This window comes from Hevea brasiliensis, chromosome 14, assembly GCF_030052815.1.
Source record: "Hevea brasiliensis isolate MT/VB/25A 57/8 chromosome 14, ASM3005281v1, whole genome shotgun sequence".
Classification (NCBI taxonomy): domain Eukaryota; kingdom Viridiplantae; phylum Streptophyta; class Magnoliopsida; order Malpighiales; family Euphorbiaceae; genus Hevea; species Hevea brasiliensis.
In genome coordinates this window covers 59,600,653-59,621,858 of record NC_079506.1, presented here as the reverse complement: position 1 = coordinate 59,621,858, position 21,206 = coordinate 59,600,653, and the positions used below count along the sequence as shown (strand labels likewise).

Sequence of the window (21,206 nt, the reverse complement as noted above, 5' to 3'; positions counted from 1 at the left end):
CACTCTGCAAGTGAAAGTCATTTGCACCAAGTTGATGGTTTGAGATGAACCATGCATCACACATAAGCCTCTAGACACTAGTTAAGTCCCTCGGTCTGCCCATCTGATTGAGGATGATAGGCAGAGCTATAAGACAAAGTAGTGCCCATGCATTTGAACAACTTCTTCCAAAATAGGCTTGTAAAAACTGTCCCTATCACTGATAATAGTAAGTGGTGCTCCATGAAGTTTAAACACATTATCCAAGAACAATTTAGCTACTGCAGCAGTAGTATATGGATGAGCCGAAGGTGTGAAGTGACCATACTTTGTGAATCTACACAGTACCACCAGTATGGTGTCTTTCCCTTTCGACTTTGGTAAGTGGTCCATGAAGTCCATTGTAATGTGTTGCCATGCTTGAGTAGGAATAGGCAATGGCTGCAATAGTCCTGGTGCAGCACAATGTTCACTTTTGCACCTTGCACATGTGTCACATTGTTGAATCCATACCATGATATCCCTTAACATCCCAGGCCAGAAAAAATGCTTTTGGAGCCTCAAATAGGTCACATTTACTCCTGAGTGTCCCCCCAAAGCACTATTATAGTATAATTCAATCAATTGCTTCCTCAAAGTTGTGGTAGAACCGACATACAACCTATCCTGGAAATAAAGAATACCATTCCACAATTTAAACCCTGGATGAGCATTACTGTCTAAAGATAGCTGTTGCACTAATTGAGTTGCTTTGCAATCTTTATCATAACTTTGAATGAGATTATCCATCCATGTAGGGGTAATAGAAGAGTGTATAGCACCACAAAATGACTCCTGCCTTACTGGTTTCCTTGATAGGGCATCAGGTGCCTTATTTTCAACCCCTCTTCCATATAAAATTTTATAATCAAGGCCCAACAACTTAGAAATCCCCCTCTGTTGTAGATAGGGGTGGCTTATTCGTGTTCGTGTCGAATTCGTGTTGACCCATTTATGACACGGTTATAATCGTGTCGTGTCACGGGTTAACCCGCTAACCCGACTTGACACGTTTATGACACGATTTAATATTCGTGTCACATGTTGACCCGTGACTCACTATGAATCATGAACTCACTTATGTAGCGTGTTAAATGGGTTAAGTCGTGTCAAACCGTGTTAAATGAGTTAGTGTCAAACCGTGTTAAATGAGTTATTTCGTGTTTAATGGGTCGTGTCATATTGAATACACCTAATACAATTTAATATTAATCGTATCGTGTCGTGTAACTTGTATAATAGAATGGTCGTGTTAGTGTTTAAATTTTTGATACGATTTGTTAATCGTGTCGTGTTCGTATCGACCTTAATCGTATTCGTGTCGCGTGTTGACATGACATGAACACGACCCATCAACTCGAATTGCCACCCCTAGCTGTAGATTAGTATGTAGGGCTGAGCAGAATTCGGTGCAAACTGAAAAACCGAACCGAACCGAGTCAATTCGGTTCGGTTTTAAAATTCAATCGGTTCGGTTCGGTTTTACATTATAAAAATTTTGGTTATTTCGAATAGTATTTTATATAGTCAAATCAAACTAAATCGAACTGAATCGATTTTTGAATTGATTTATTTTTATGAAAAATTTATGAATTATATTTAATTTTATATATATTAATTGTTTAATTTCATTGATTAATGGTTATTAGGTTCAAACCAAAGTTAAAATTAGACCAAATAACTTGAAATCAAGTCTAAATTAAAAAATCAATAAAAAATTAAACCGATCGGTTTAAACCGAACCGAACTGAAATAGAGCGGTTCGGTTCGGTTCGATTCGGGTTTTCACCCATTTCGGTTTGGTTCAGTTTCTAAAATTTACGGTTCGGTTTTTATAATTTAATTCGGTTCGGTTCGGTTTGAACCGAATGCTCAACCCTATTAGTATGTAACCTCTGCTCGAGCAAGTAGTTGATGCTCTCATGGTCAATTTTAATAAAGAACTGACCCTGCTCAAGATAATGCTTCTGCTTAGAAATGACAAAAGTAATTGCCAATAATTCCTTTTCATACATAGAAATGGACTGATTTCTAGGACCAAAAGCTTTGGAAATATAAGCTAGTGGATGGCCATTTTGTTGGAGAACAACCCCTATACCCCAATTACTTGCATCATTTTCAACAATGAAAGGAAGATTAAAATCTGGCAATGCAAAGTACTGGTGCTTCTGTCATGGCTCTTCTAAGAGTATCAAATGCCTCTTGAGCTTTCTCAGACCATTGCAACGAGTCTTTCTTGAGAAGATCAGTAAGAGGTTTGCTAATTATGCCATAGTTTTTCACAAACTTCCTGTAGTACCCTGTCAATCCCAAAAAACTCCTCAATTCTTTAACAGAAATTGGAGTTGGCCGTTGCAGCATAGCCTGAATTTTTTTAGGATCAGTAGCGACACCCTCAGCAGTTATAATGTGCCCCAAATACTCTACTTCTGTTTGCCCAAAGGAGCACTTGGATTGTTTAGCATAAAACTGTTGCTCTTTCAAGATCTTAAAAACTGTAGAAAGAGATGATTCTCCTTGATTTCAATTAATCTGTGCATGGGTATATATATACAATTGATTCCTATAATTGTGTTCTACTAATTAGGAAGAAATCCTAAATAAATCCTAAATAAGAAATCCTAAATACGAATACAGAATACAGAATATACAGAGAAATAATATAGTGATCGACTTTCCATAACACTCTCCCTCAACTTGGAGCATAGATGTTAATCATGCCCAACTTGTTACAAATGTAGTTAATCCTAGCTCCATTCAGAGCTTTTGTGAAAATATCTCCCAACTGCTCTCCAGTTTTGATGTGTTCTGTTATTGAATCTTTTCATGAACAAAATGACAATCAATCTCAATATGTTTGGTCCGCTCATGAAATACTGGATTAGAAGCAATATGGAGAGCAGCTTGATTATCATACCACAATTTCGCAGACAGGGAGGTCTTAAAACCTGTCTCATCTAGTAATTGAAGTATCCACATTACCTCACATACTGATTGTGTCATGGCTCTGTATTCCGATTCAGCACTAGATCAAGAAACTATACTCTGCTTCTTGCTTCTCTAAGACACTAAATTTTCTCCAACAAAAACACAATATCCAGTAGTTGACCTCCTGTCAACCTTAGATCTAGCCTAGTCAGCATCTGAAAAACATTCAAAATTCAAATGCCTATGATTACCATATAACAAACCTCTTCCTGGAGCACCCTTCAGATAACACAAGATTTGTCCTAAGGCTTCCCAATGAGCAACAGTTGGGGAAGACATAAACTGACTTACCACACTAACGGCATAAGCAATGTCAGGACGAGTGACTATAAGGTAGTTCAATTTTCCTACCAATCTCCTGTATCTCTGTGGATCTTCAAACAACTCACCATCCCTTGCTAACAGTTGTAAATTTGAAGTCATTGGTGCACTGCAAAGCTTAGCACTTAATTTTCCTGTCTTTATCAATAGATCGAGGACATATTTTCTTTGAGACAAGAAAATACCCTTCTTATTTCTCATAACTTCAATGCCCAAGAAATACTTTAACAATCCCAAGTCTTTAGTCTGAAACTGGGTTTGGAGGAAGGTTTTAAGAGATGAAATGCCTGCAGAGTCACTCCTAGTAATGACAATGTCATCCACATAGACTACCAGGAGAATTAGACCAGCCTTAGATTGCCTATAAAATACTGAGTGATCACACTTACTTTTTTGCATACCAAATTCCTGTACTGCTTCACTGAATCTCCAAAACCAGGCCCTAGGACTTTGTTTCAAGCCATAAAGAGACTTCCGAAGCCTACAAACTTTACCCAACTTCCCCTGAGCAACAAGCCCAGGTGGTTGCTCCATATACACCTCTTCCTAAAGATCATCGTGAAGGAAAGCATTCTTGATATCCAATTGGTGCAGGCGCCAATCATATGTAGCTACTAAAGAGATAAACAAACGAATAGAAGTAAGTTTAGCTACAGGAGAAAAAGTGTCAGAGTAATCAACTCCCATATGTCTTAGCATATCCTTTTGTTATAAGGCGTGCTTTTAACCTAGCCACAAAACCATCAGAATTTACCTTTATTGTAAATACCTATTTGCAACCAATAGCTTTCTTACCAGTGGGCAAAGGCAACAGTTCCCATGTACCATTAGCATCTAAAGCCTCCATTTTCTCTTTCATAGCAGCACACCAGCCAAGATGGGACAGTGTCTCACCAACAATATTAGGGATAGGAACAGTCTAAAGAAGTAACAAAACACCGTGAACAATAAGACAATTGATTATAAGAAACAAAAGAAGAGATAGGATAAGTATATGAACGCTTACCTTTACGAAGAGCAATGAGTAAGTCTATGGAATCATGATCAGTATGAGGTACATGATCTCCCAACGAAGTAGCTGGTGGAGGATCTGAGTCAGGAATCTCCAATCCCTTGGAATAAACATGAACAATGGGAGGTCGAGTAGGTTTAGAGACAGAAGGAACAAACTGTGGGAGAGGACTAGACATTGGTTGGACAGTATATATTAAGAGATCATCCTCCTCCCCCTGACTCTCATACATAGATGATTGAGGAAATAATGGAGTGGACTCAAAAAATGTGACATCTGCAGAAACAAGATAATGATTAAGAATAGGAGAGAAACAACGATACTCTTTTTGGAGCCGGGAGTACCCAAGGAAGACACATTTGAGAGACTTTGGATCCAATTTAGTAACCTGTGGACGTACATCACGCACAAAACAGGTACAATAAAAAATACAGGGTTCAACAGGGAACAAAGATTTTGTAGAAAACAAAGTAGTATAAGGAATATCCCCATTAATGACAGAAGACGGCATACGATTGATAAAAAAACATGCCGTAGAAACTGCATCCGCCCAAAAGTGTTTCGGAACTTTCATATGAAAAAGAAGAGCACGAGTTACCTCAAGAAGATGCTGATTTTTTCTTTCGGCCACGCCATTTTGGGATGGGGTATCAACACAAGAAGACTGATGAAAAATGCCATTTTGTGTCATATAAGACTGAAATTGTGCTGAAAAGTATTTTTTGGCATTGTCACTTTTTAATATGCGCACAGAAATATTAAATTGAGTTTTGATTTCATTACAAAAGGCACAAGATTTTCCTCAGAATGATTCTTCATTAAATATAACCAGGTAACACGAGAGTAATCATCAACAAAAGTAACAAAATAATGAAATCCAGTTTTAGAAGTAATAGAACAAGGACCCCAAACATCAGAATAAACTAACTCAAAAGGGATGAAGCCCGTTTGACTCTAGACACAGAAGGCAAACGATGATGTTTTGCAAACGGACACGACTCACATTCTAGTACTGATAAAGATCGAAACCGAGGACACAGCTTCTTCATGGTAGACAAAGAAGGATGGCCCAATCTACAGTGAGCTTCAAGAAGTGTTAAGGTATTGGAGCAAACAAGCGATCGCGGTACATGATTTTTCAGAATGTAGAGACCACCTGACTCACGTCCTCTACCAATAATCTGCTTCGTCGTAAGATCTTGAAACAAACACTGGTAAGGAAAAAAGGAAACAGAACAATTTAAGATACGAGTAAGTTTACTAACAGAAAGTAGATTAAAAGACAATTTTGGTAGACACAAAACAGATGACAGAGAAATTGACGAAGTTGGGTTCGCAGTTCCAGAACCCATGACACAAGAAGTAGAACCATCAGTTAAAGTAACAGTAGAGGAAGTGAGATAATATTGAAAAGCAGATAGAAGACTAGAATTACCTGTCATGTGATCTGTCGCACTAGAATCAATAACCCATTTGGATGAGGGGCATGTAGTGGATTTACCTGACTCAGCGATCGCAGTGATAGGGGAACTGGTAGGCTTTAGAGATGCTTGATACTGGGAAAACTGGGCAAAATTCTCTGCAGATACCAAAACAGTTTTCTCAGAGGAAGATACTGTAGCATCCTCTGCTGTCATATTTGCCATCTGTGATCGCTGATTTTTTCTCTGAAGTTGCAGACAATTATATTTTGTATGGCCAGACTTATGGCAATAATAACAAATGACTCATCTTGAGTCCTGATTAGAACTAGCCTCCCCATTACGCTGATTACCTCTGTTGCCTGTAATTCCTTCTCTACTTCCTCTTCTATTACCCTGTTGTCCATTTGGATTACGGCTAATAAGAGCACTACTGGCAGGCTGTGAAGATTGAGTACTCTCTGTACAAAGGACCCGTGTGAACGTTTCATTCAAAGAGAAAATCTTAGAATCGGAGAGAATTTGAGATTTAGCAGTCTCATACTCTGAAGGAAAACCTGCAAGAAAACTCATAACAGCCAGTTGCTTCTGTTGGGCCTGCTGAACTTTCAAATTAGGACTAAAAGGCAACAATACATTAAGTTCCTCATATACCCGTTTAAAATCCATAAAATAAGCCATGAGAGACTTATCCTCTTTCTCAGCACGGTAGAATGCCTTACAAACATCATAAATACGGGAGATATTCCCTTTACCAGAATATAGAAAATCTAAGTAATCCATCAATTCCTTAACAAATTTACAGTGATTAATTAAACTAATTACCTCACTATGAATCGAGTTCTGACGCTGCAAAAACAATCGAGCGTCCTTCCTTAGCCAAGTTTGCCGTGTATCATCAGTAGGTGGGTCTTTAGTAAGGTGATCATCCTTATTAATGCTACGCAAATAAACCTTAACAGTCTTACTCCACTCCAAGTAATTTGAACCATTAAGTTTGTGTTCCGTGATCTTAGTCATTACCGGAATCACATCAGAAATAACATTCTTATTGTCTGCCATTTGTTGAGACAAAGAAAACTAACCAAAACGCTAATCCAAAGTGCTAACAGCCGCAAAATAATCCAAAATCACAAATCAAGCAAATACCGAAATAGGATATGAGAGTCAAACCTCAGAAGTCCTTTAATGGTGTACTAGATCAGGCAACAGCACACAGTGGTGGAATGAGGAGGTTGAGGCGACGCCGGCTATGTTGATCGGAGTCGAAATGCAGGCGGACGCGCCTCCATGCGCCGGTGAGTGAAGAAATGGCGAGAACCTGAGTTGGGCGCGTGAGCCTCACGCGCTTGGATTCCGACGACCGGATCGGAGGGGACGGCCGATCGGCGGCCAAGGTCTCTCCTGAGCTGGGTGGTGAGAACAAATAGTCACCCTAGATAGATGATCTGCTCTGATACCATCTAGAAAGAGAGATGATTCTCCTTAATTTCAATTAATCTGTACATGGGTATATATATACAATTGATTCCTATAATTGTGTTCTACTAATTAGGAAGAAATCCTAAATAGAAATACAGAATATAGAATATACAGAGAGATAATATAGTGATTGACTTTCCATAAGAAAAACCTCCTCCAAATGCTGCAAATGAGATTCCCAATCCTTGCTGAAAATGAGAATGTCATCAAAAAACACCAACTCAAATTTCCTTAAATGAAGTTGGAAGATCTGGTTTATTAAGACTTGGAATGTGGCTGGTGCATTTGTCAGCCCAAATGGCATGACATTGAATTCAAAGTGACTATGGTAAGTTCTAAATGCTGTCTTAGGGACATCTTGAGGCTACATTCTGATTTGATGATAACCAGCCCTCAAATCAATCTTTGGAAAATACTTGGGCCCATTTAATTCATCCAACAAGTCATCTATAATGGGGATAGGAAATTTGTCCTTAGCAGTCTTCTCATTTAACCTTCTGTAGTCTATGCAAAACCTCCATGTGCCATCTTTTTTTTTAACTAAGAGTACTGGTGATGAAAAAGGGCTTGTACTTGGTTGGATTATTGATGAAGCTAACATCTCTCAAACCAGCGTCTAAATTTCAGCCTTTTGATAATAAGGATACCTATATGGCCTAATATTAATTGGTTGTGTATTAGGTTGCAAAGGGATAGCATGGTTGTGACTTTTCAATGGTGGCAGTTGCTGAGGTTCTTTAAAAAAACCTCCTAATATTTCTTTAACATAGATTGCAGTCCCATATCTGCTACTGCAGCTTCACCAAATGGCCCCTTTTGAGGTGCTGAAGATGATCCAACTTGAGACTCCACTATACACAGTAAGGGAGATTGAAAATCCACTCCGTTTCTTCCAAATAAGTCATTAGAATGACATAACACAGCAGCCTTCCCTTCCCCCCTTTGCAATTTCAGTCCTTGTAAAACCACTTCCTTTCTTTCTTTCATAAAGGAAATCCTATAGGCTCTAAAATCAAAAAGCACTGGATTAAAGCTCCTAAGCCAATCCACTCCCAAAATCATATCAAAACTCCCCAATGCTAATATTCTAAAGTCAAATTGAAACTTATAAGACTAAATTTTCCACATAAACTGCTGACACTGATGATTGCACTTCAATTTTCTCCCATCAGCTACTGCTATTGTTGTAGCAGGTATGTCTAACAATAACTTAAGTTCTTCAGCCACTTTCTTGTCAATAAAACTACTATTGCTGCGACTATCAATTAAAATCACCATTTCTCTATTTTTATGGATCCCCAAAATTCTAATAGTTTTTGCCTCTTCACTCCCTTCTACTGCATGGACAGAAAGCATAGGTTCTCCTTGATCACCCACATCTTTCATTTCCTCTGCCACCTCATGCCAAACCTCCTCTCCATTCCCATCTTCCTGCTCTCCAACTTGCAAAGCTGCTAATGTCTTAGTTTTACATTGATGGCCTGGAAAGTATTTGTCTCCACATTTATAACTTGGTTTGGATTGGAATATGGAATTTGAGTTGTTATGAATAGTATATTTGGTAAGATTAGTATTGGAATTTTGGTTAACGAAAGAAGTACTTCCAATAGAAGTTGGTTTACTGGTACTAGTAGCGGAATTTAGGGCGTTACTGGTCAAATCTGGATTTGGTGGTTTAGGGGGGTAAGGGAACAATTGAGTAGGTTTGGAGTAGGAATTATATGGAGTGAAATTGGAAGTTACATATCTAGGGTTGGAATTGAAGGTTCTATTCTTTTTTGTATCCCATAACTGTTCTTGCAGCCGAGCAATTAATCTAATTATCAGCTAAAATAGCTGGCTTCATCATTCTCACCATTAATCTAATTTCATCCTTAAGCCCTCCAATAAAGGCAGAAAGAAAATAAGCCTCTCCTAAATCTGGCATAACCCTTTCCATCTTTATCCTTAAATCCTTAAAGATATCTTGATATTCTTCTAAGGAATTTTCTTGCCTAAGCTTCATAAATTCTTCAACAATATCTTCCAGCCCTTATTCCCCAAATTTATGACAAATTTCCTTCTCAAACTCCTCCCAAGAATGGTTTTCCCCTCTATTCCAGTTTTGAAACCAAGCATCTGCCCTATTGACAAAAAACAAACTAGCAATTCCAATTCTCTGATCCATAGGCACTTTGTAAACCTCAAAATATTTCACACATTTTCGTAGCCAAACCCTAGGTTCCTTTCCCCCAAAGGTAACTAATTCAATTTTAGGCAAGAAAGGATTCATACCTTCATTGTTATAGCTATTTTCATAACTTCCTTGATCTTTCAACTGCTGATTAATACGAGGAGTGGGTAACAGTCCCCTATTATCGGCTTCACTAATACCAGATCTAGCACCAACTTCCCCAACAACATCTCCTATTCCATTATCCTTGCTCAATTTGCTCATAAAGGCTCTCATATCCCCTCGCAATGAATCATTATCCCTAGTTGACTGATTAATTTGCTCCTGCATTTTCTTCATCTGATCTGAGAAACTTCTCATCTTCTCCTCCAATTCTGCCAACTTAACCATGTCAGATCTAGTCATTGTTGCGATCTACGACAGTGAATTACCCACTCAATTTCCCCTTGGCAAAGCTTTGATGCCAAATGTTAGGATTGAAACCCTAACAGAGAAGAATTTAGGAAGGAGGAAGAAGGAGTAGGGAGAGAGAAATAGAATCAGAAGAGAGAGAGAATTGTTATTTCTTGAAAAAGCATCAGAATGCATTTACAATGAACTACAATAAAGTTTATAACTACTTGACAGCTATTTGACAACCATTCTCCCGCCAATTACAGCTCATACAACTAGCTACTTGACAACTATTCTCCCTCCACTTACAACTCATACAACTAACCCTTATTCTGCCTTAGTCTTCGTATCTGATATGTAACACTTCTCAACTACAAAACAGCTCCGGGTCTCCTTGGTCCCTCAACTCCAAAGCCAAAAGCTTTACTTCACTTTATTTCGGACCTGTTTAGAAGGTTTCATTCAAACAATTCTTTTCAAGTGTAATTTTAAGTAGTAGCAGTCTCAGCATGATTGAAAAGAGCAGCTCCTTCAATGCAGGTGACTCTAAGCCAATTTTCTCTTCTTTTTCTAATTCTCCAACAATTACTACTGTTAAATTGCAAGGTAGTAATAATTATACGTCATGGTCAGTCTCAATAGAGTTGTGGTTTATGGGACAAGGTTATGATGATCATCTGATTAAAAATGCTAGTGAAATTGATACAAATGATAGAACTAGTTGGAACAAAATTGATGCACAGTTATGTAGCCTTTTGTGGCATTTTTTGGACCCTAAATTACTCACCTTATTTCAGTCCTGTAAAACATGTTGTAAGGGTTGGACCAAGGATAAGACTTTATACACTAATGACATACAACGTGTATATAAAGTAGTCTCAGATATTGTCCATCTCCAATAGAATTAACAAGATATGGCGAGTTATTTAGGGCAAATAGAAACACTGAAGGATGAGTTCAATTCTCTTATGCCATTTTTTGATAGTGTTACTGCACCGAAACAACAACGAGACAAGTTTTTTATGGTCTGGGCTTTGATAGGACTTCGATTTGACCTTGGTTTTCTACGAGATAATCTCAACTACAACTATTACCTACGTGGGCATATAGGGATTCTTTTTATTTTTGGTGTAAAGCGGTAGAAAGTTTGTTTTGTTTCTAGATTTGTTTCTCTCAAATTTCCCATCTCAAGTTTTCCATATTCACAAATCTTCATTTCTTGAGCTAAGATTATCAAATAGTGAAGGTTTATTTGAAGTGAAGGAGAGCAGTTTATCTACATTTCTACATCCATATTCTCCCAACCTATTCAGGATCCTACTAGAATGAGCTACACTACATATGCCCATTCAAGATCATAGTTATTTTAGTTTTAAATTGATTAATGCTAATGACGTCTAAGAATGATGGATTTAATGTCTTTGTTTGATTTATTTATACTTTTTATTTAGTTGTGTATTTAATTTTTATTATGTCTTTAAACATCAATACATTTCATCAACTCTGCAAATTTTTTCAAAAAAAAATTTGTCATATTGATATGCTGTTATCGTTACATTACGGTCATTATAGGTCTGTTTCAGTTACCCGCGACTGCAACCATGATTTTAAACAATGTATTATGTTAATAAGCTGTTAGTTATGTCATTTTAAATTATTAAAAATTAAATTGGAATCTAAATCAGAAGTAATTTAATAAAGCTTATAATCGAAAGAAAGGTTTATTTTGTTATTTACATTAAAAAAGTCAGTATGTTTACATTAAACAAGGTCAATATGGAGTGCTAGTATAAACTGAGGAGCGTGAATGTCACCAGCTGGAAAAATATTTTTGTATGTGGCTGCATAGTTGGATTTTACTGTTTGGTGAATAACAACATCAAGTCCCTAATTCCTGCTCTGGTGTTTTAATCTTTTTCAGATGATGGAGAACCTCCTCTTGCAAGAGGGAGATATAGTGCGAGTGAAAAATGCAACTCTTCCAAAGGGAACATATGTTAAATTACAACCTCACACAAAGGATTTTCTGGACATATCCAATCCAAAAGCTATGTGAGTTAATATTCTTATCAAAAGTTATTACTATTGAGAGAAACATGCATACTTTTTGGGCTTGTAGTGGTACTGCTGAGTCGTGTTGACTGTTAGAAATTTTGATTTAAATCTTCCTGACGAGTGAACTAACCAACCTACCCACTAGATTTCTCTTTGGAAGTTCTATGAATTTATCCGAGGCAGTTGATATGGGAGTGATGTTATATTCAATTGGAAAATATCCTATTATTAGTGTCAATATTGTAAAATCTCTCATCACTCTTTTTTTTTTTTAGTACTTGTTTGCTTGTCAGTTCATATTGAAATGTGTGCTTCACTTTTTGATGTGTGATACTCAACAGAGTTCTCGTAGGTACCTGATTATTTTTTTGACACTCCGTATTTCATGTCTTGGAAAGTGGTGGTGCTGTCATTGTTTTTTCAGGCAGTTGGCTTAATGTATTTTGTCAATTATCTTTTCTTCAATTGTTTTTGGAAGTATGGATGGACTCAGGAATTCTTTTCCTGTTTTCCTTAGAAATTACATTGGTTATCATGCCAAACTTGTGTAGGAAGATGCATTAAAATTTTGCCGCCTTCATTCAATTTTTTTTTATTTTATTTTTTTGAGAACTCAACATCTAAACCCCATGCAACTAATTTTTCTGTTATTTTCTAATATTTTATTTGATAAAACAACTATCTTTTATTGTATTTTGTTTATTCTGTCTCCAAGGCAAATCTCTGCTTTAGGGTTTGACTAAATTTTCCATGCAGCCTAGAAACAACATTAAGGAATTATTCTTGCTTAACAACTGGAGACAGTATTATGGTGGCATATAACAACAAAAAGTATTACATTGATATTATTGAAACGAGGCCTTCAAATGCAATAAGTATCATTGAGACAGACTGCGAGGTGGACTTTGCACCTCCACTGGATTACAAGGAACCTGAAAAACCTGCTCTGCCTATTACTCAAAGCAAGGCAACTTCTCAAGGTGCTGTTTCTCTGAACATTGCCTTCTGTTTTTTTATCCTGGTTTCTTGCCTGTTTCTATATTTTTCCATATTGTGCAATGTAAATTTCCTGTAATGCCATGCAACCTTTAAATTTTTTATTATTTTATTTTTTAGTGTGAAAACTCACACTTCCAAAATGCAATGAATGTGAACTCTTCATGCTTCTGCTTAGGTGCAGTATGCTTTGTATCACTGTCCATCAGTGTAATTCTCCTCACCTGCTGAGTTGGTGGCTGGAATGGATAACTGTTGATGTGATAGGATAGGATAGAATGATCATTGGATAAATTTCAACAACTGTCCTTGAACTTATATAGTTGTAACACTACAGTCCTTTAACTTTAAAATATAACATAAAACCCCCTAAACTTTCAAATTTTGCACAGTAAAATCCCTCTGACTTTCAATTATTGATTTTTCAGTTAGAAACTGATGTGAATAAACTTATTGAATCATTCCTCCGACTTTCAAATTATTCTGTTTATAGAGAGAAGAATGATTCAATTTACACATGGTTGGAGAGAGAAAAGAGAAATACTGACTAAGCTCCATGCTGGAGCTGTCCAGGTCAGTGTCTAACTGAAAAATTGATAATTGGGGGTTAGAGGGATTTTGCTGTGCAAAATTTGAAAGTCGATGGGGTTCTGTGTTACATTTTTAAGTTGAGGGACTGTAATGTTACAACTAGATAAGTTCAGGGACAATTGTCAAAATTTATCCAATGATCATTGACATTTTCTTGCTTTGAAACAAATAACGTCTATGTTATGGAAAGTCAATCATTATATTATTTCTGTGTATATTCTGTATTCTGTATTCCTATTTAGGATTTCTTATTTAGGATTTCTTCCTAATTAGTATAACACAATTATAGGAATCAATTGTATATAAATACCCATGTACAGATTAATTGAAATATATGAGAATCATCTCTTTCTACATGGTATCAGAGCAGGTCATCTATCTAGGGTAATTATTTGTTCTCACTACCCAGCTCAGGAGAGACCTTGGCGCCGGCCACGTTTAGCCTCCGATCAACATTGCCGTCGCCTCAATCCCCTCATTCCACCACTGTGTCTTTGTTGCTTGATCGATTACACTATTAAAGGACTTCAAGTTTGGCTCGGATCCTATTTGGTATTTGCTTGATTTGTGATTTTGGATTATTTTGTTCTTTGTCGGCACTTTGGATTAGCGTTTCGGTTAGTTTTCTTTGTCTCAACAAATGGCAGACAATAAGAATGTTATTTCTGATGTGATTCCGATGATGACTAAGATCACGGAACGCAAACTTAATGGTTCGAATTATCTGGAGTGGAGTAAGGCTGTTAGGGTCTATTTGCGTAGCATTGATAAGGATGATCACCTTACTAAAGATCCACCTCGATGATACACAACAAACTTGGCTAAGGGAGGATGCTCGGTTGTTTTTGCGGCTTGAACTCGATTCACGATGAGGTAATTAGTTTAATTAATCACCGTGAATTTGTTAAGGAATTGATGGATTACTTAGATTTTACGTATTCAGTAAAGGAATATCTCCCGTATTTATGATGTTTGTAAGGCATTCTACCGTCTTTGAGAAAGAATAAGTCTATCACGGCTTATTTTATGGATTTTAAGCGGGTATATGAGGAACTTAATGTATTGTTGCCTTTTAGTTACGATGTGAAAGTTCAAGAGCCCAACGGAGCAACAGGTGTTATGAGTTTTCTTGCAGGCCTTCCTTGAGTATGAGGCGCTAAATCTCGATTCTTTCTAGTTCGAGATTTCCTCTTTGCATGAAACATTCACACGGGTCCTTCGTGCAGAGTACCCAATCTTCACAACTGCCCGGTAGTGCTCTTATTAGCCGTAATCCAAATGGACAACGGGGTAATAGAAGAGGAAGTAGAGGAGGAATTACAGCAAATGTAATCAGCGTAATGGAGAGGCTAGTTCTAATCGGGACTCAAGAGGAGTCATTTGTTATTATTGTCATGAGCACAGCCATACAAAATATAATTGTCGCAACTTCAGAGGAAAAATCAGCGATCACGGATGGCAAATATGGCGTGAGATGATTCTCTGATATCTTCCTCCGAGAAAAGCTGTTTTGGTATCCGCAGAGGATTTTGCACGATTTTCGATGTCGTGCATCTCTAAAGCCTACGGTTCCCCTATCATCGCGATCATTGAGTCGAGTAAATCCACTACATGCCTTGTGTCTTCCTCATCCAAATGGGTTATTGATTTTGGTGCAACAGATCACATGAGTAATTCTAGTCTTCTATCTACTTTTCGTCTAATCCCACTTCCTCTCTTGTTACTTTAGTGATGGTTCTACTTCTTGTGTCATGGGTTGCAGGCTGTGAATCAGACTTCGTCAATTTCTTTGTCATCTGCTTTGTGTCTACCAAATTTATCTTTTAATCTACTTTCATTAGTAAACTTACTCGTACCTTAAATTGTTCTATTTCTTTTTCTGATCGGTGTTTGTTTGAGGATCTTACGTGACAGATTATTGGTAAAGGACGCGAGTCAAGTGGTCTCTACATTCTGGAAAATCATGTACCGCAATCGCTTCTTTGCTCCAGTACCTTAACACCTCTTGAAGCTCATTGTAGATTGGGTCATCCCTCTTTGTCTACCATGAAGAAGTTGTGTCCTCAATTTCAGTCTTTATCAGTACTAGAATGTGAGTCGTCGGTTGCAAAACATCATCGTTTGCCTTCGTGTCTAGAGTCAATAAACGGGCTTCATCCCCTTTTGAGTTAGTTCATTCTGATGTTTGGGGTCCTTGTTCTGTTACTTCTAAAACTGGATTTCGTTATTTTGTTACTTTTGTTGATGATTACTCTCGTGTTACCTGGTTATATTTAATGAAGAATCGTTCTGAGTTTTCTATCTTTTGTGCCTTTTGTAATGAAATCAAAACTCAATTTAATATTTCTGTGCGCATATTAAGAAGTGACAATGCTAAAGAATATTTTTCAGCACAATTTCAGTCTTATATGACACAAAATGGCATTCTTCATCGTCTTCTGTGTGGATACCCCATCCCAAAATGGCGTGGCCGAAAGAAAAAATCGGCATCTTCTTGAGGTAACTCGTGCTCTTCTTTTTCAGATGAAAGTTCCTAAACACTTTTGGGCGGATGCAGTTTCTACGGCATGTTTTTTGATCAATCGTATGCCTTCTTCTATTCTTAATGGGGATATTCCTTATAGTGCTTTGTTCCCTACAAAATCTTTGTTTCCCGTTGAACCCCGTATTTTTTGTTGTACTTGTTTTGTACGTGATGTTCGTCCGCAGGTTACTAAATTGGATCCAAAATCTCTCAAATGTGTCTTCCTTGGGTACTCCCGGATCCAAAAAGGGTACCGTTGTTTCTCTCCTACTCTTAATCATTATCTTGTTTCTGCAGATGTCACATTTTTTGAGTCCACTCCATTTTTTTCTCAATCATCTGTGTATGAGAGTCAGGGGGAGGAAGATGATATCTTAATATATACTGTCGTACCAATGTCTAGTCCTCTCTCACACCTATTTCTTCCGTCTCTAGACCTACTCGGCCTCCGTTGTTTATGTTTATTCCAGAGATTGGAGATCACGACTCGGATCCTCCACCGGCTACTTCGTTGGGAGATCCTGCACCTCATCGATCATGATTCTGATCTAGACTTACCCATTGCTCTTCGTAAAGGTAAACGTTCATGTACTTACCCTATCTCTTCTTTTGTTTCTTATAATCAATTGTCTTCTTGTTCTCGGTGTTTTGTTACTTCTTTAGACTCTATTCCCATCCCTAATACTGTTGGTGAGGCACTGTCTCATCCTGGCTGGTGTGCTGCTATGAAAGAGGAAATGGAGGCTTTAGATGCTAATGGTACATGGGAACTGTTGCCTTTGCCCACTGGTAAGAAAGCTATTGGTTGCAAATGGGTATTTACTGATGAGTTAAATCCTGATGGTTCTGTGGCTAGATTAAAAGCACGCCTTGTAGCAAAAGGATATGCTCAGACATATGGGGTTGATTACTCTGACACTTTTTCTCCTGTAGCTAAACTTACTTCTGTTCGCTTGTTTATCTCTTTAGCAGCTACATATGATTGGCCCCTGCACCAATTGGATATCAAGAATGCCTTCCTTCATGGTGATCTTCAGGAGGAGGTGTATATGGAGCAACCACCTGGGTTTGTTGCTCAGGGGGAGTTGGGTAAAGTTTGTAGGCTTCGGAAGTCTCTTTATGGCTTGAAACAAAGTCCTAGGGCCTGGTTTGGGAGATTCAGTGAAGCAGTACAGGAATTTGGTATGCAAAAGAGTAAGTGATCTCACTCAGTATTTTATAAGCAATCTGAGGCTGGTCTAATTCTCCTGGTAGTCTATGTGGATGACATTATCATCACTGGGAGTGACTCTGCAGGTATTTCATCTCTTAAAACCTTCCTCCAAACCAGTTTGGACCAAAGACTTGGGATTATTAAAGTATTTTTGGGTATTGAAGTTATGAGAAGTAAGAAGGGTATTTTCTTGTCTCAAAGAAAATATGTCCTTGATCTATTAATGAGAGACAGAAAATTAGGTGCTAAGCCTTGTAGTGCACCAATGACTCCAAATTTACAAGCATTAGCGAGGGGATAGTGAGTTGTTTGAAGATCCGAGAGATACAGAGATTGGTAGGAAAATTGAACTACCTTCTTGTCACTCGTCACGACATTGCTTATGCCGTTAGTGTGGTAAGTCGGTTTATGTCTTCCCCAACTGTTGCTCATTGGGAAGCCTTGGGACAAATCTTGTGCTATTTGAAAGGAGCTCGGGAAGAGGTTTGTTATATGGTAATCATGGGCATTTAAATGTTGAATGTTTTTCGATGCCGATGGCTGGATCTAAGGATGATAGGAGGTCAACTCTGGATATTGCGTTTTGTTGGAGGAAATTTGGTGTCTTGGAAAAGCAAGAAGCAGAGTGTAGTTTCTCGATCTAGTGCTGAATCCGAATACAGAGCCATGGCACAATCAGTATGTGAGGTAATGTGGATATTTCAATTACTAGATGAGACAGGTTTTAAGACCCCCCTGCCTGCGAAATTGTGGTGTGATAATCAAGCTGCTCTCCATATTGCTTCTAATCCGGTATTTCATGAGCGGACCAAACATATTGAGATTGATTGTCACTTTGTTCGTGAAAAGATTCAACAACAGATCATCTCAACAGGACATATCAAAACTGGAGAGCAGTTAGTAGATATTTTCACAAAAGCTCTGAATGGAGCTAGGATTGACTACATTTGTAACAAGTTGGGCATGATTAACATCTATGCTCCAACTTGAGGGGGAGTGTTATGGAAAGTCAATCATTATATTATTTCTGTGTATATTCTGTATTCTGTATTCCTATTTAGGATTTCTTATTTAGGATTTCTTCCTAATTAGTATAACACAATTATAGGAATCAATTGTATATAAATACCCATGTACAGATTAATTGAAATATATGAGAATCATCTCTTTCTACAGTCTAGTTGAATTAAGTATTCTTCTGTCCACAAATCATACATAATTATAAATGCACAAGAGGTGCCTGGGTGCAGGATGCAGCTCCTATCAGGAGCCATCTTTCACTGTAGTCCCCTTCTCTCTCTCTCTTCTTTTAGCAATGATTCTTGATTCTACACTTGGACAAAATGTGAAATTGGCCCTCTTTGAGTCCTTTTTTTCCCCTTTTTGTTTTTATTTGGTGTGGATGAGAGGATAATAAGCTAATATATGTGGCAGAATCAACAGCAAATTTTACAACATAAAAAGAATTGAAAAAAAAAAGAAAATAAAAAGATGAAAGGATAAAATTGTTTAAAGCGTGCTGTTTACATGCCTTGGGTCTGTCCTAAGCATTGTTTTAAAGATTGCCTGTTACATTACGTATTGCCCCATGTTTAACAGAAATTTAAGGGACCTATACGATATTGGGCAATTCATACAAGGTGAGTCACATATCAAATGGATATATCATCTGTTCCAGGGTGAGTTGCACCTTAACAAATTGCTAAAAACATGGAGAATCAGGAAAACAGGCCTTGCATGGCTATTGTTTGGTGTTGTTTTGCCATGGGAAGGACTGACATCTTGAAAAGATAGCGATCTTCTTTTGATAGGTAGCAACAGGTTAGGGCAAAAAAAGATGAAGCTTTCACAACTTGCGTGCTCATTTTTATCACTTTGAGTTAGAGCAGCTGCGAGTTTTGAACAAGCTGAACCGCCACCAACATTTCCCTTTATTTAATCTTCTTCCTTTTTTTTCTTTATAAACAATTTTTTTCCCCATCCTCCTCTCTTAGTTTTTTATGCAGCAGCAGAAAGGTATTTTTTATACTTTTATGCATTTATGTAACTATAAATATTTATAACTACATAATATATATGCGTTTTGATTAATTTATTTACCTAATAGTTGATGTCCCAATTTTCAGTTTTTATTTGTAATTTCTGAAGTTAATGATGGATGTTAATGGGTATTTATTTCAAAATATTGTAAAAATTATGGTTCTTGTTCAGTTTGAATAAATTTAAGTTTTTATAGATTTTTCATAATTATTAGGTATTTTCTAACTTATTTATAGAAATAAAATGTTCCTTTAGCTGTTTGACTTGATACTTTTTTTCTTTCAGTTTCAAATCTTGTTTTACCATTGATTTTAGTGAGTTTGCTAATGATTTAAAAAAATTCACAGTATTGGCAACTGATTCGGTCTGTTCTGGGCTGATTAAGTCCATTTCCAATACAATCTTTCTGATTCTGAAACCGTTTCAAATTCCATTATTTAAAACCATGGTCCTAAGGCGCACACCTGGGCAATAAGGCATGCGCCTTGAAGATGTCGCCCGCCTTGGGGCTGAGCATGCCTTTATAACTTTGCTGATAGGGAATATAGAGATATTACATTGCAGCATTGAGTTATTGAATGTTGGAATGGTTCGAGATTTTGATTGCAAGTTGGAAGTTCTCATCCATTTATTCCTTTTTATTTTATGATCCAAACTCTCTTTGATTCTTGCAGTTGAAGAGGATCCTGCTGAGACTGAACCAAAATTTAGTCCTTTTACTGGAGTAGGGAGACGCTTGGATGGGAAGCCTTTGAAGCACCAACCTGGGCCAGAGTCTTTACAGGGATCCAAAGACAAGCAACCAACTGTTGCCAATGGTAGGGGACAACATTCTGTGGGATCTAGTTCAGAAAATACACGACGACAGTCTCAAGGAAAACTTGTGTTTGGTTCAAATGTCAGCCGTGCTTCTAAGGAAACACGGAAGGTAAGATTTTTATTTTTATTTTTTTATTTTTTTATTTTTTCCTACAGACCTTCATTTTGAATAAAATTCATCCAGCCAATATGAAATAGGTTTTGACCGTAGAACTTCTAACCAAATTGGTTCTTTGATCATGCAGGAAGCTGGAAAAGAGGTGAAAGAACAAAGTGAAAAGAAAGAAGAACAAAGTGAAAAGAAAGAAGAACCAAAGTTCCAGCCATTCACTGGAAAAAAGTACTCTTTGAAGGGTTGATTGTATAATCCGACTATTTATACCTTTGACTTGTTAATGCTTTGCGTAAAAACAGTAGGAATTATATGTTGGTATGGGATGTTATATTATTGAAAGATGGAACTTTAAGTTGCAATGGGAAGCAACTAGTAACACGCCCTTGTTTGACATGATTGTGAAGCTTCAAGTGGATTTGCAATTGTGCTGTTCGTGCTGTTTTCTGTATATCCATGCCAAGCAACATCATTATTTAAGCCAGATATAAGATTCCACAATTTCTATTGCTATGTATAGAGAAATAAAAACGATTGCAGGTTCTGGGATTGTCTTTGGAAAGCTATATCATGGCATACCAATTTTAACATAAAAAGGGGCTTCTATTTACTGCCTCTTTACTAATATGAACCTGTTTAACTATAGGTTAAAGTCAGCTTTTGAGGGGAGGGTTACAAACCCATATATATATCAATGTGAGACGCATCATTACAAACTCTTTTGAATTGTATATCTTTGTACAGAGAATTAAGATTATGGCCTACCGACTAGAAAAGGTCTATGAATTTGCTCAACTTCACTTTAAAAGTTGGCTTTTAAGGGAAGAGTTGCCAACTTATACGTACAAGGTCTAAGACCTCCCTTGCTAAACCGATGCGAGATGCATTATCTTCCTAATCATTCATTTCAAATCAATGAAAGTAATAATTTTTATTTTTGGGGAAGAAAGTGCTGTTGACTTGGAGCTTTGAATTTTTTTTTTTCTAGCATTTTGTAGTGAATTAAATTGGTGACAATCTGGACTAGGTTGTTTGACTAGTAGTTGGT

At 37.3% G+C, this 21,206-nt stretch overlaps 1 protein-coding gene across 3 annotated transcripts in view; it reads left to right on the top strand.

The window, feature by feature from the left end:
* The window catches only part of LOC110658357 (uncharacterized), a 37,272-nt gene extending 16,679 nt beyond the window's left edge, over positions 1–20,593 (top strand). For all 3 annotated transcript variants that reach the window (XM_058135467.1, XM_058135466.1, XM_058135468.1), the window contains 4 exons: positions 11,730–11,860; positions 12,620–12,843; positions 19,902–20,155; positions 20,292–20,593. In XM_058135467.1, the coding sequence (XP_057991450.1) occupies positions 11,730–11,860; positions 12,620–12,843; positions 19,902–20,155; positions 20,292–20,405 (723 nt within the window). In that variant the 3' untranslated portion in view covers positions 20,406–20,593. The remainder of the gene's footprint in view (positions 1–11,729; positions 11,861–12,619; positions 12,844–19,901; positions 20,156–20,291) is intronic.
* Positions 20,594–21,206: the final 613 nt, after the last annotated feature.